Raw genomic sequence first — 12,811 nt, forward strand, 5'->3', positions numbered from 1 at the left:
GCGAGATCCTGTTCGAGGAGCTGGACGTGCTGGACGAGGCGGCGCTGCGGGGGCTCTTCGGGAAGGTGAGCGGGGTAGGGCCAGCACCAGGCTCCGGCTGCGCCCCCGGGGAAGGAGCCGAAACCTCCAGCCGGAGGCTCCGGGGCAGGGGTGTCTCCTCCCGCTTGTGCCGCGGGGCTGGAAGCGGCTCCTGGGGGCACCAGAGCCGTCCCGGCGGAGTCGGGGGGAGGAAAACCCCGGCTTCACTAGTCATCCATCCCCTCAAGCGCAGAAAGCAGAAAACATTCGGGGGCGGGGGGAGACCCGGGGCTTGGCCGGGCAGCCGCTTCCCCGGTGGTGGGCTTCGACCTGAGGGCGGGACGCGGCCGAGCCCGTTCTCCCCCCCCGAGCCGTGCGTGTTTGTCCCCTCCGCCGCGCAGCACCGCTTCTCGGCAGTGATGCACTTCGCGGGGCTGAAGGCGGTGGGCGAGTCGGTCCAGCAGCCCCTGGAGTACTACAAGGTGAACCTCACCGGGACCATCCGGCTGCTGGAGGTGAGCGAGGCGCGGGGCTCCGGCGCGAAGCCTTGCGGGCGGGGGGAGAACCACGGCAGACTTGGGTCAAATGCTGAAGGGGCGGAGGGGGATGCTGAGGTCTGGGGGCTGTCGAATACATGCCCGCTGGGAAGGCACGAGGGCATCTTGCGGAAGATGAAGGGGCAGCCGCTGGGCTGCGGGCTCAAGGCTAGGATTTGAGAAGTACCGGGTGCCTTGGGAAAGTCTCAGCCCTGCGGTACGCCTAGCGATTCGGGGGGCCTTGCTAGAGCCCCCACGGTACCAAGGTTAGTAGTATAACAGCTGCACCTGCTTGCAGGGAGATTGGCTCCTTTGCTGTGGGCCAGGTGCTACTCCTGCCCTGATCAGTGCAGTAATTATCCCCCCATCTCCTTGCCTTCTGAGAGTGGCTTCAGCTGGAAGCAGCCTGCTGCACCCCGTGGCGCTGCTCTCGCACTCGGAGCGGCTGTGTCTCAGCTGGAGATGAGCCCTGCGTCTCTGCAAGGGCTCTGGTCTGGGCACAGCCTGGTGGCAGGGCCCGAGCACACGGGGCAGGCTTTGTGTCAGATGGTCCTTGCTCTCACAGGCGATGAACGCGCACGGCGTGAGGAACATTGTGTTCAGCAGCTCGGCCACAGTGTATGGGGACCCTGCCTACCTCCCCCTGGACGAGAAGCACCCGGTCGGCGGCTGCACCAACCCCTACGGCAAGTCCAAGTACTTCATTGAAGAGATGATACGAGACTTGTGCAAGGCTGAGAAGGTAACGACCCCCCCACACCCCGGCACGTGCGTGAAGCTGGGATCTCCCAGCCCCTGGGTCTTGGCAGCGTTCAAGGCCTTGGACTCAGCAGTGCCCCCAGCTCCGTGTGCAGGGTTAGACCCATGCCCAGTTCTCTTAGCCCCTGGGGAAAGGCTCAGCCTCCCATGCAGAACCATCCCGCTCAAACTCCCCCAACCTGAGAGGGACCCCAGGAACGGGAGGCTGGAGCATGTGGCCTGAGAGCTGGGAGCACATGCCCTGATGGGAACAGGGCCATGGTCCCCTGCATGGAACATCCCGCCTTAGTGCTGCCCCTGCCTGCTATGACCACGTCCAAGGGCCTGGGCTGGCTGCTCTTGCCCTGCATGCCACAGAGACTCAGCACTTGGAGGGCAGCAGGGCAGATGAGCTAGCTGCTTTTGCACCCTATGCCCACGTTCCCAGCTCCTCAGGCAGTGCCTGGCGCAGTCTGGGCTCCTTGCATGGGCTGTGGGAGCCTGTTCTGTCCCCTCCCTAGACCAGAATAGGCCTGATGTGCAGGGGTGTCTCCCCAGGGCTGGAATGCGGTTCTGCTGCGCTACTTCAATCCCATCGGGGCCCATGAGTCAGGAGACATTGGAGAAGACCCACAGGGGATCCCCAACAACCTCATGCCCTATGTTGCTCAGGTACAGCCTCCTTTCCTTCCCCCTCTTCCCCATCGTACCCCGAGCACGGACTCATGGCCTCTTCCTCGTGCAGGTGGCTGTGGGGCGCCGGGAGTTCCTGAGTGTGTTTGGGAATGACTATGACACTGTGGATGGGACAGGTGCGTTGCTGGGCTCAGTGTTGCTCCTGGGGTGTGGGGGGGAGGCACAGCAACCCAGCTCTGTTGGGGTGGAAAGGGGGACTGGCCTGTTGGCTGCAGGGGCAGGGCAGTTGCTGCACCCCCCCATGCACCCGGAAGCACTGGCAACAACCCTTTGTTCCCTGGCAGGCGTCAGGGACTACATTCATATTGTGGACCTGGCCAAGGGTCACATCACTGCGCTGAAGAAACTTAAGGAGAACTGTGGCTGCAAGGTAGGGAATGGTGCCCTGAGGAGTTGCTGTGGCATTGGGCTGGGGTGCCTGTGCAGGTGCAGCCTTCAGCTAGGGGCCACCAGTTGGATGTAGTGTCACGGGGCTCCCACCCCTGACACATGCTTGTCTGCATAATTGAGACAGAGGCATTGCTCTCTGCCACCCGTGGGGGCGGGATCTCTCCAGGGAAGCCTGTTCATGGCACACATGCAGGCTCCTGGGTGCAGGGAGCTCTGCTCCAGGGGGCCAGGGCCTGACTCCCAGGTAGGAGAGCAGCTGCGGCCCTGCTGAGCACAGGAACCCAGTCTCTGCCCTACCTGGGCTGCCCCAGGGGTGGAGGGTGGGTCCAGTGCTTGGTTATGCTAAGCAAAGATGCAGATGCACAAGCACAGCCAGCAAGTGTCTTGTCCTGTGCTGTCCTTGCAGATCTACAACCTGGGCACAGGTACTGGCTACTCTGTCCTGCAGATGGTCAAGGCCATGGAGAAAGCCTCTGGCAGGGAGGTAAGGCATTTACTGCTGCGGTTTGGGCTGGCACTTAAGGCTGTTTCTATGCTCACAGCCTGGGGCTCGTCCTCTCGTGCTGGCTGTGGGGCAGGTGGAGCCACTGGTTGCAGGCTGGCTGCTTATGCAACAGCCCTATGCACCCTAACTAGGTGGCATCCTGCCTCCCCCTATGCTGGGGGTCTGCCCAGGCTGGTTTCTCCCTCACACACACACACCCACCCCCTGGGAGCTACTGGCTCAGGCCCTACTGCTCTGTTCATAGATCAAGTACAAGATTGTGGCACGGCGTGAGGGCGATGTAGCCACCTGCTATGCAGACCCTGGGCTAGCTGCACAGGAGCTGGGCTGGAAAGCTGCATTCGGCCTCAACAAGATGTGTAAGCACCGCCCCTGCGCCCCAACGCTCCCCCTCCCTCCATGGTGCTGGGCACCTGTTGGCCTGGGGACCGACACTAGTAGCCCTTGGCAGCATGGGGCTCGGTCCCTCTCCTGGCTCCTTTCCAACTTGTCTCCCTCTTTGCAGGTGAGGACCTGTGGCGATGGCAGATGCAGAACCCCATGGGCTTCAGCAAAAACTGAGGCTTGGCAGCCAGGAGGTGCCTCAGCCCAGGCAGCCACAGGCTTGGGGAGGCTCCTGCCTGCTTCTGCTCCTGCCCCTCCCTCTGCCCAGTCCCCGCCCCACTCCAGCATTGCTCAGCCTTGGCCAGGGCCACTTCCATTCCCCAGAGCCCACTGGGAACAGCCTGTCTAGCTTGGGACCACAGTCGGTGTAGACTAGCTTGGTGCTGCCCTCACTAGAGCACAGGGCGTAGGCTGTTCCCCATTATGGCCAGGCCCTGAGCAGGGTGGGAGCTCTTGAGCATGGCCCTCTCCTACCATCTACCTCATGGCCACAGGTCAGCCTGTGGCAGCTTCCCAGCCCATTCCATATAGCCTTGTTTCCATGGGCGTCACCATTTCACTTCCACAGGCGTCGATGCCATCTTTTCTATGTAGGTGGGACCGTCTCCTGAGTCCCCTATCCTGGTGTGGACTTGCTCCTTCCCTCTCTTCCCCTCCCTCCTCAATAGCAAGGGACCAAAGGCTCCTGATCTGTGCTAGAGGCATGGGAGCCAGTGCCTTGTGTTTACACGCCTGTCGCTGCAGTCTCCTTTCTGCAGCGTCCAACGTTCTGTCTCGGTGATGGGTTCCCGGTTTAGTGACTAATTAAGCGAATTGTGTCTGGTTTTGTTCTCAGCCAGCAGTGTGTGGCAGTCTGCACAAGGCCGGCAGGGGTGCTGGCTGCAGTGCATGGGGTCTAGTAGGTCTGAGCTGAGGCCTGCTGTGGTCACATCAGACTCCTGTCACCCATGGCACCTTGCTTAAACTCATGTGCCAAAGCCCATGTGGGCAACTGCTTTGCTCTCCTGCCTCACGTCAGGGTAAGAGCTGTGCCTGCCTCCATGCTGGGCCAACACTACCATTGCCCCGTTGCTGCTGCTGCTGCTGCATCCTGAGTCTGTAACTTATGCTACTAAATTATGAATTGATCTGTTGATGATTTCTATTTAAAAATAAACTTTCTTACTCTGGCAGCCCTGTGGTTTGCATGTACCTGGGCAGGGGCAGGGGCCATAACCTCTGCCAGAAAGCCCCCACCTTGCCACTGGGGGTGGCTCACTGTCCTGTCCTGGTCCCTCAGTTAGGGGCCCTGAGCAGAGCTCCCTGCAGGAAAGATGCCAGCTCAGGCCCGTGGGAGAGGTCCATGGTTTATTTAATCTCTGGAACAAGAGGGGGAAAAAACCACCCAAAAAACAACCCAAAACACATACAAGGAAGACAAGAGAAAATTAAAAAGTGTGTGTGGAATGGACAGCGCCTCTGCCCAGCTCCTGGGGGCTCTGGGCAGTGCCCCCCCAGGCACCGAGCAGCTGCGTGGAATGCCTTGGACAGGGCCAGGCCAAGAGCGAGGGGGCACCAGGGCCAGACCCACTGATCCCTGCTACACAGGTAGTGGGTGAGGACTGTCCCAGCCTCCAGGGGGGCTACTGCTCCCTCTGTCCACCCCACCCTTGTGCCTCTGACCGGGGTGGCGAGCAGGGGGCAGCTGTGACCAGCAGGATGGAGCCCAAAGCAGGGAGGGGGGCTGTGGCCATGAGGTCCCCACTGGGCCTGCCCCAGCTGAGGCTCTAGAAGGGTTATTGCTGTGCGCAGCGGGGGCTTGGCTGGGGAGTGAGGTGGCAGCTGCCACTGTGCACCAGTCTTATGCTCCCTGCAGCCTGGCCTGGGGGAGCCTGGCCCAATTTAGGGCCCAGCTACTCCTCTTCTCCCCCCCACCCCAGGACCCAGCAGTCCCTCTTGCGGTCCTGCAGACCCCAGCCATGCTCTGCCCCACACTTGTACAGGGCAGGCTCCAGCATGTAATGGGGGGCAAGTATCCCCTTGCCCCACTGGTGCTGCCAGCTTGGTGCCCCCAGGCAGGGCAGGGGTCATGCACGGTGCATGCAGCAGGGGGCTGCTGGGTCTGGGGTGCAGGCAGTGGGAGTAAGACTTCAGCCCTTAGCCTTAGAGGTTTGTGTAAAAGACACGTGCCGCTGAGCTCCAGCACCCGGCTGGGGTCAGGGCCAAGACCACTGCAGGCTCAGCCCATGGGGGACAGGGGGCTGGTGCTGCTCAACAGCGAGCCCCTCAGGCCACCTCAGCAGAGGGGAGGGGAGAGGTGTTGAGAGTCCAGCCCTCAGCTGGAAGGGCCTGGCTAGGGGGAGGGCTCAGAGAGGCTGGCACAGCTTGGGAGTGTGGGGGGGCCTTGGAACCTGCACCTGCAGGCCACTCCTGCCAGCTCCAGGGACTGCTTTCCCAGAGAGAAGCAGGCTCTTAAGTAGGGTGGCTTTCACCCCAGGCCCTGCCTTAGCCCAGCAGGAGGCTGAGAGACCATCTACTGCTTAAAGTGAAGAGGGCTGAGCAGGGGCTGCACTAGCCCAGGCCACGGGCGTCCTGGGGCAGATGCTGGTGAGGTGAGGGTGGGAGTGAGCCCAGCTGGCGGCAATCCCAGCCTGCAGCAGGTCCTGGCAACTTGAGACTTCCCCACTCCCTGCGTTGGCCTTGCAATGAGGGAAGGAGTAGCAGCGAGAGATGTAGAGGATCAGGCCAGCACCTGGGCGGCCCCCGTGCCAGGGAGCTGGCTGTAAACGGCAGGGATTTGTCTTTGCCTGCAGGGCCAGTACCCAGCAGGCGCAGATTGCGAGTGGTGGGAAGGGGCGATTATCTGTATGAGGGTGGTGTGGGGCTGTGCCTGGGGCAGCGGGGGCCAGCACCCCCCCGGCTTCCGCAGACACCCCCATAACACTGTAACAGCAGAGAAAACCCAGGGGGCCCCAGCCTGTGCACACTGCGCCCAGGGCTGGAGCCAGGGAGAACCAAGGGAGGGAGACCCGCCAGGGGCAATGAGCGTGAGGGCAGGGAGGGGAGCGCACGGTGCACGGTCCGAGGGAGGAGCCCTAGGGAAAGCTCCGCTCGGCTCTGGGCACCAGGGCGACAGCCCCATGCCCCGGGCAGAGGCAGGAGGAGGAAGGGCGCGAGTGGAGGCGAGGTTGGTTGCCATGGCTTCCGGTTGCAGCGGCCGGGTCTGGGGCGCGAGGTCGGCGGCCGTGACCTCCGCGTCCTTCCCCGCGACAGTCTTGAGTGGCTGTACTCAGATCCGGGGCAGCAGTTTCTCAATGAACTCCTTCACGGCCAGCATCTCCTGCGCACAGCGCCAGAGCCCCGTCACACAGGTGCTGCCCCAGCCTGTGGGCGCCGCAGGGCAGGGGCCCATGCTGAGTGCTGTGGGGCTCCAAGTCGGGCACTCCCAGTCCACAGCTGGGCCCAGGGGCAGCCTTATGCCAAGGCAGACCCCCTGCCCCCCACACAAGTGGGCAAAGGACTGTACTCCCTATGTCTGCTCCAGCCTGGGCCTGCCCCCTGCCTAGGAGGGTCTTCCCACTTCTGCCAGGCTCAAGGGAAGCTCAGGCCCCTGAGGCTTCACTAGAAAGACTACGGGCTGCTGCAGGCAAAGTGTCCCTGCTTAGAGACCAGGCATGAACTACAGGTCCTAGTATATGATGTGCCCGTCCCACCCCCCAGCCTCCTCATGGACTCCCCAGGCTGCTCCCAGCTAGGAGCTGTGGCCTCTGGTGAAGGTGAGGACATGCCCGAGCCACTCCATGGGGGAGATGTGTGTATCTAGGACTCATGGCCAGATGCACGTGAGACCCTGGGAAGTGTGGGGGGGACAACACCTGGGAACCGCTGTGACTGGCACTGACCTGCGGGCAGGAGCTGTGCATGACGCCAGGGTAGGTTCTGAACTGCACCTTGGTGGGGGTGACAACTGACTTGAGCTTCTCGGCAGTGAGGGCCCCAAAGCGGACAGGGATCATGGGGTCCATCTCCCCATGGCACTGCAGGATGGCGATGTCCTTGTTCACGCTGTTACTTGCTGCCTGTGGGGCAGAGGCCAGGGCTCAGGGGTGCACGGGGGATGGCAGGGCCCTTCTGGGGGCTGTGCTGGGCCACCCCTGCAAGCACTGAGTGCTTGGGCTTCCCAAGGCAGAAGGGGCAGCAAAGGTGCTCTTCCTCAGCTCGCACCCCACATGGGATAGTTGGGAACAAGAGAGATGTGCAGATGCAGACACAGAACGGTACCTGAGGGAAAGTCTTGTGCAGCGGAAGCCAGCAGCTGAGTGCCACGATGCCGGCAAGCTGGTGCTGGCAGGTAAGCGCCGTGTACAGCGACAACGCACCGCCCTGGGACAGGGACAGCAGAGGAGCAAGTGTCAGAGCCACTGCCCAGAGCAGGGAGCCCCTTTCCAGGGGGAAGGAGGCTCTGAGGGGACAGCAGCTCCCACCCCACTGCTGAGGGGGCAGCAACCACACCCATCAGCCCCTGCCAGCCACCCCTTGGGGCTGAGGCGCTGCTGCCACTCCCCAGCCATTGCCCTCCATGCCCGTAACTCCAGGACAGGGAACTGGGGCCAGTGACACAACATGTGTCCCCACTCACCTGCGAGAAGCCCCCCAGGATGATGCGGTTGGGTGGGATCCCGTTCTTCACCTCATGCTCAATGATGGCTTTGACTGCAAGGAGGCAGGCAGGGGTTAGCAGGGCAAGGCAGCCAGGCCACAGGGGCTCCCCAATGTGCTTGCCAGAGCCATGTGCAATGAGCACACCGGGAGCAAAGGCCACTCAGTCCTCAGCGTAGGCAGAAGGGGAAGGCAGGGCCTGGCTTGGAGGGTCCCCAGCCTGGCTTGGCCCAGCCCTGCACCCACTTACTGTTCTCAGCAGCTTTCTTGATTCCAGCTTCATCCTCTGGCGCATCTGGGCTCAGTCCCATCAAGTCAAACCTGGGAGCAGCAGGAGGATCAGCCACACGGGGACAGGCAGAGGCCGCTCCCCTGCCTTGGGCTCAAGCTATTCCCCTTTCTCCTCCCTCCACCCCCTAGGCTCGGCTCACGCTTTTGCCCTTGTCCTTGTCCCCCTCCCCCACCTACCAAAACCCATGAGGGACTTTCACCCTGGGACTCCCCCACCCTCCTGGGTCCCCCTCATGTGGGTCTCCCCCAGTAGGGACTGACCAGGAGGGCATGACCATCTTCATATTGAGGGTGACGGGGATCCGGGGCCTGCAGGGAGGAAACAGATGGTTAGGCCTGGCAAAGAGGGAAGGCGCCCTGGCGCAGGCAGCAGGGAAAGCTGCCTTGGGTCCCCGAGAGGCTGCACCTCAAGGGCAGCAAGCAGCCAACACAGCACAGCACAGCCTGAGGGGTGGCTGGACTCCTTGCCCCGGCCCCTTGAGACTCCCGCCAAGGCTGATGTTGTTCCTAGGCAGGTGGCTGTGTTGTGCTGTTGCCAAGCAGCCCCCCTGGGACATAGGTATTCAGCGCTGGTGCTGTTTGGCACTGCCAAGCTGGGGAGACGCTGACACTGGGCTGGTGCTTACCCCCCTTAGCCGGCACGGGGTCATCCGAGCATCAGCAGCCACAGCGAGGTAGGAGGCACGGGCAATGCTGTTAGGACCTCAAGGGCCCCAGCAGGGGGGCAGGTACTTCCACAGCCCCGGCCTGACTCCTCAGGGATGGGCCTGAGCCCAATGCGCCCTGCAGCCCCGGGGTGGGGGAGTGGAGTGGGGCGGCAGCAGCAGCTCCCACCAAGTAGCTCTGCCTGGCCAAGAGGACCCAGCCCAAGTCCATGCTGGGGAGGGGCCCAGCTGGAGGAGGCTTCCCTGTGGTTGTCCCCCTCCCTCTTGGGAGCTGGGGAGATGCTGCCTATGCCCCCTGGCACGATGTGGCCTGGCCTGAGACCTCTTCAGGATGGCAAACCTGGCCTGGGACGCTGCACGCTGGGCCCCCGCCAGACTGACTAGGAGAGAGCAGTGCCCTCTCACAGCTGCAGCCCATGCACCAGAGAGCCAGAATCCCACCCCAGCCCTGTGGTGCACGGCAGCAAGGCCTGTGCTCCGGGCCCAAGGCCTCCAGGCCCCTCCCTGCTGCTGCCCAAGTTGTTTAGCCAGTGCCAGAGTCCACAGGGGAGGGGTGAGCCTGGTTGGAGGCAGCCCCCTTGGAGAGCTCTGCTCACTGCTTTAGGTGCGGTGTCGCAGCTGGGGTTTGTGGGGAAAGGCCCACAGGGACAAGGGGCTGGGGCACAGGACAGAGCTGCCAGCTCAGTCTGCAGTCCCTGCTGCACTACCAGCAAGGGTGGGAGCAAGGGCCTTTGCATCTCACTGGGGCTAGAGCAAAGCCTCTCAGCCTGGGAGCAGCAGCGCCAGTGCGGGGTGGGCTCCAGTGAGATGGTCCGTGCAGTCCCCACCCGCCAGCAGATGGTCTCAGCCACAGATGGCGGCGATACTCACGCATGAGGGCAGATGTATTTCACGTAGGGGAGTCGGATGGAGGACAGTGCGTCAGCCCAGCTGTGCCTGAGGGGGTGAGAGAGAGTGCTCAGGCCTTGCCTGTTGGCAGGACACCTCCCCACAGAGCAGCGGCCCTGGTGCCCCTGCCCAGACCTGCCCTGGCAGGAACACCTGCTCCAGAGCAGAGATTCCCCCCCACCCCCAACCTGCTCTCATATCCTAGCACCAGTTCAGCAAGGGCCTCACTGTCTCCTCCATTAAACCCTTAATCCCCCAGCCTAAAGCTTCCAGCTGGCCCCAAGTCCTGCCAAGCCCAAAAGCACATGGCTGGGGTTGGCTCCCAGAGAGAGAGCAGACTGGCCCTGAAACCCTGCCTGGGGAGGGAGGAGGTTGGTGGGTCAGGGCTGACTGCGTATGGGGGAGAGCTGGAAACAGCACGTGCTACAGCTGAAATCCAGACCGGACACACCCACAGCAGGGCCTGCATTCCCTGCCCGCCCGCCTGCAGCCGCCAGCACCCTGGACAAGGATCTGTCAGGGTGAAGCTGTTGGCTCCCTGCCGTCAGCATGGCGCTTTCAACCAGGCAGCATCAAGGGCGCTGCCCTCCCACCAGGCCCAGGCCCCGGCCCCAGCAGCACTCACCCTGTATCTCCCAGCCCATGTAAAAAGATGACCTGTGAAAGCAAGAGAGGAGAATTAGCCGGGGCACGGGCTCACGCAGGAGCCATGTGAGGCCCACGCAGGATCCGTGGGTGCCACGCGGAAGCCAGCCAAGGTGCCCCTGCAGCCTGGGGCTGGACGGGCCAAGGTGCGGCAGGAATGTGGGTTCAGGCATGATCCAATTTCCTGACCCAGCAGCCTCGGGACACTGCTTGGGCCTGTCGCTCCGAAGGCTGTGGAGCCCAGGAGAGGGTGGGTGGGCATTTCTGCAGGAATCACTCCCGGAGGGGGAGAATGGAGGGGGACAGAAAACCCATCCCCTGGGGGTTTAAAGCTGGATGAAAACGGTCCCCATGGCCATGTGCCCTCCACCACTGCCGGGAAAGCAGTACGCCAGCAGGTCCCCCCACCAGACCAAGCCACATGCAGAGCGTGTCCTTACCGCTGCAGTCTCCCGCTCTGCCCCCGAGACAGTCACTGCATCAGCCAGGAGGGGGACAGACATGTTGTTACCACACATACACTGGAAGGGACTCCGACGGCGAGCACCTGTGGGAGACACTCCTGGTCGGATGAGGGGTCCCAGCACTCCAGGCCAGGCGTCTTGGGGGTCTGGAGATGCCCAGCAGAGCCTTTCAGCTGCCCCTCGCTAGCTCAGCTCAGCAGGACGGGAAGCCAGGCCAGCCACGCGGTGGCACCAGGGGAGCTGAAGGGCTCGGTCCAGCTCCTAGGGACCCACATCTATGGAACCACCTCGCCCGAGTGGCCCGGGGTTGCCTGGGCCGCAGACTTCTGCTCTCCCCCTCCCCGCAGGGCAGGAGCAAGGTGGGCTGGCAGGATGTGGTAGGAAAAGCCAACCTGCTCCTGCCTGGCTGAGGGCGCACTGGGCCAGGGCGCTCAGCCTGGCAGCTTCCTCAGGAAATGAAAGAAATGCAGCAAACTCAGGGGCGGCCTCCCCCCAGCAACCAGGCACCCACTGCTGCGTTGGGGAAGGAAACGCTGTGGCTGCTACTCTAAGGCCTCCGATCGGTCCCTGTATCCTCTCCTAGGCCTCAGCACCTCCTCGAAACCAGCACGGGGCTTGGTCTGCACAGAGCCACGGCTGGTCAGACTGCGCCGGGGGGAGCAGAGCCGCGGGCTGAGCACAGGGACCTACGCGGAGCAGTGCAACCCCACGGGAATGGCAAACCCCTGGGACTGAACCTCTGGCGTGGAGGGAGAACGGGCAGCAGCTCCTCGATTCTCCCTTGCGAACCCGTCCCCAAGGGCCACAACAGTCATAGTCCCTGCCCTTCAAATGGTCACCCTGAAACCTGCTGGTTCCAGCTGCGGTCGTGCCCTCTCTCTGGACACGGGCCCCACACGCACCTACCACCGGCCCCGCAAACCTCAGCGCGAAGGACGGCGCAGGGGGAGTCCGCGGCTCGTATTTCATTGCGACGGAACAGCTTCATCGCCAGCCCGACAACACCAAGACAGGAATCAGCAAACACTTCCCACTGAGCAGCAGCCCCGGGGGTTAAAATTAGCTCCTGCTCCTTTGTGTTGCATCTTCAAGTCAAGGGTATTTATATCCCCGGTGACAACGCGGGGAGGGCGACGCGGGCTGGGGCTGCCTCGGCATCCCTCCCCGCGCGGCGCCCGGAGGCAGGCCGTGGCCCCACGTCAAGTAGGTCTGCGAGGCAGGTGCTGCCTCCTGCTCTCAGGCGCCGAGCGCTTTACGGCGCTAATAAATCCTACCGCACGGCCCTTTGTTCCCAGCGGCAGGCAGAGCAGGCTGGGAGGACCCGCGCGGGCTCCGGCCAGCGGAGGAGAGCCCTGGAGCCCCCGGCCCACGCGGACACCCCACAACGGCCCTCTGGCCTGGGGCAAACCCCGTCTCCGGGGCCGTCCGTGGGCTCCGAGATGCTCGGGTCGGACGGGACCGCAACGGATCATCGAGTCCGAGCCCTGCCCGGGCAGGGAGGAGCGCGGGCTCTCTCAGGTGCCCCCCGCCGGACGTGACCACAGACGGCCCCGCTCCCGGCACGGACCGAGCCAACGCAACCTGCACGCCGCCGCCGCGGCTGCCCGGGCTCCCCCGGCCCGACCCCCCGCCACGGGCGCCGAGGACGAGACCCGAGAGGCCCCGGGGGCCGCGGCCGCGCTTCGGGACGGTATAAAACGCGGGGGGGCTCTCTTTAGAAAGCTGCCGAGGTCCGGCGAGGGGGAGGGGGGTCACCGCGCCCCCCGAAACCTCGCCGAGGAAACACGGGCGCACCTCGAAGCGCTGCTGCGGGCCAGGGCGCGACAGGGAGCTGGGGAAAGGGAAGGGAAGGGAAGGGAAGGGAAGGGGCGGGCTCGCACGGGCCGGGGCCCCCGACGGCCTCTTGCAAAAGCTGCTGCCCCACACTGCAGGCAACCACGGGGGCCGCAAAGC

The 12,811-nt window shown here is 63.6% G+C and overlaps 2 protein-coding genes across 3 annotated transcripts in view; one reads left to right on the top strand and one right to left on the bottom strand.

Moving 5' to 3' along the window:
- Positions 1-4,439, top strand: part of GALE (UDP-galactose-4-epimerase) — a 5,433-nt gene extending 994 nt beyond the window's left edge. Inside the window, exons 2-10 of the mRNA XM_014517828.2 lie at positions 6-65; positions 420-533; positions 1,120-1,296; positions 1,851-1,964; positions 2,038-2,104; positions 2,273-2,358; positions 2,785-2,862; positions 3,128-3,242; positions 3,389-4,439. Of these exons, the coding sequence (XP_014373314.2) occupies positions 6-65; positions 420-533; positions 1,120-1,296; positions 1,851-1,964; positions 2,038-2,104; positions 2,273-2,358; positions 2,785-2,862; positions 3,128-3,242; positions 3,389-3,444 (867 nt within the window). The 3' untranslated portion in view covers positions 3,445-4,439. The remainder of the gene's footprint in view (positions 1-5; positions 66-419; positions 534-1,119; positions 1,297-1,850; positions 1,965-2,037; positions 2,105-2,272; positions 2,359-2,784; positions 2,863-3,127; positions 3,243-3,388) is intronic.
- Positions 4,440-4,600: 161 nt separating this feature from the next.
- LYPLA2 (lysophospholipase II) overlaps positions 4,601-12,811 on the bottom strand; it is an 8,427-nt gene continuing 216 nt past the window's right edge. Inside the window, exons 1-10 of one of the 2 annotated variants that reach the window (XM_014517826.2) lie at positions 12,653-12,677; positions 10,835-10,941; positions 10,375-10,406; positions 9,732-9,797; positions 8,458-8,505; positions 8,156-8,226; positions 7,886-7,959; positions 7,528-7,629; positions 7,149-7,325; positions 4,601-6,586 (exon numbers count right to left, since the gene is read on the bottom strand). In XM_014517826.2, coding sequence (XP_014373312.2) covers positions 6,536-6,586; positions 7,149-7,325; positions 7,528-7,629; positions 7,886-7,959; positions 8,156-8,226; positions 8,458-8,505; positions 9,732-9,797; positions 10,375-10,406; positions 10,835-10,912 — 699 coding nt within the window. In that variant the 5' untranslated portion in view covers positions 10,913-10,941; positions 12,653-12,677 and the 3' untranslated portion in view covers positions 4,601-6,535. Of the gene's footprint in view, positions 6,587-7,148; positions 7,326-7,527; positions 7,630-7,885; positions 7,960-8,155; positions 8,227-8,457; positions 8,506-9,731; positions 9,798-10,374; positions 10,407-10,834; positions 10,942-12,652; positions 12,678-12,811 lie in introns of those variants that run through there. The other variant, XM_006019288.3, reaches the window with a different exon arrangement.

The sequence above is a fragment of the Alligator sinensis genome, unplaced genomic scaffold (genome assembly GCF_000455745.1).
Source record: "Alligator sinensis unplaced genomic scaffold, ASM45574v1 scaffold337_1, whole genome shotgun sequence".
Classification (NCBI taxonomy): Eukaryota; Metazoa; Chordata; order Crocodylia; family Alligatoridae; genus Alligator; species Alligator sinensis.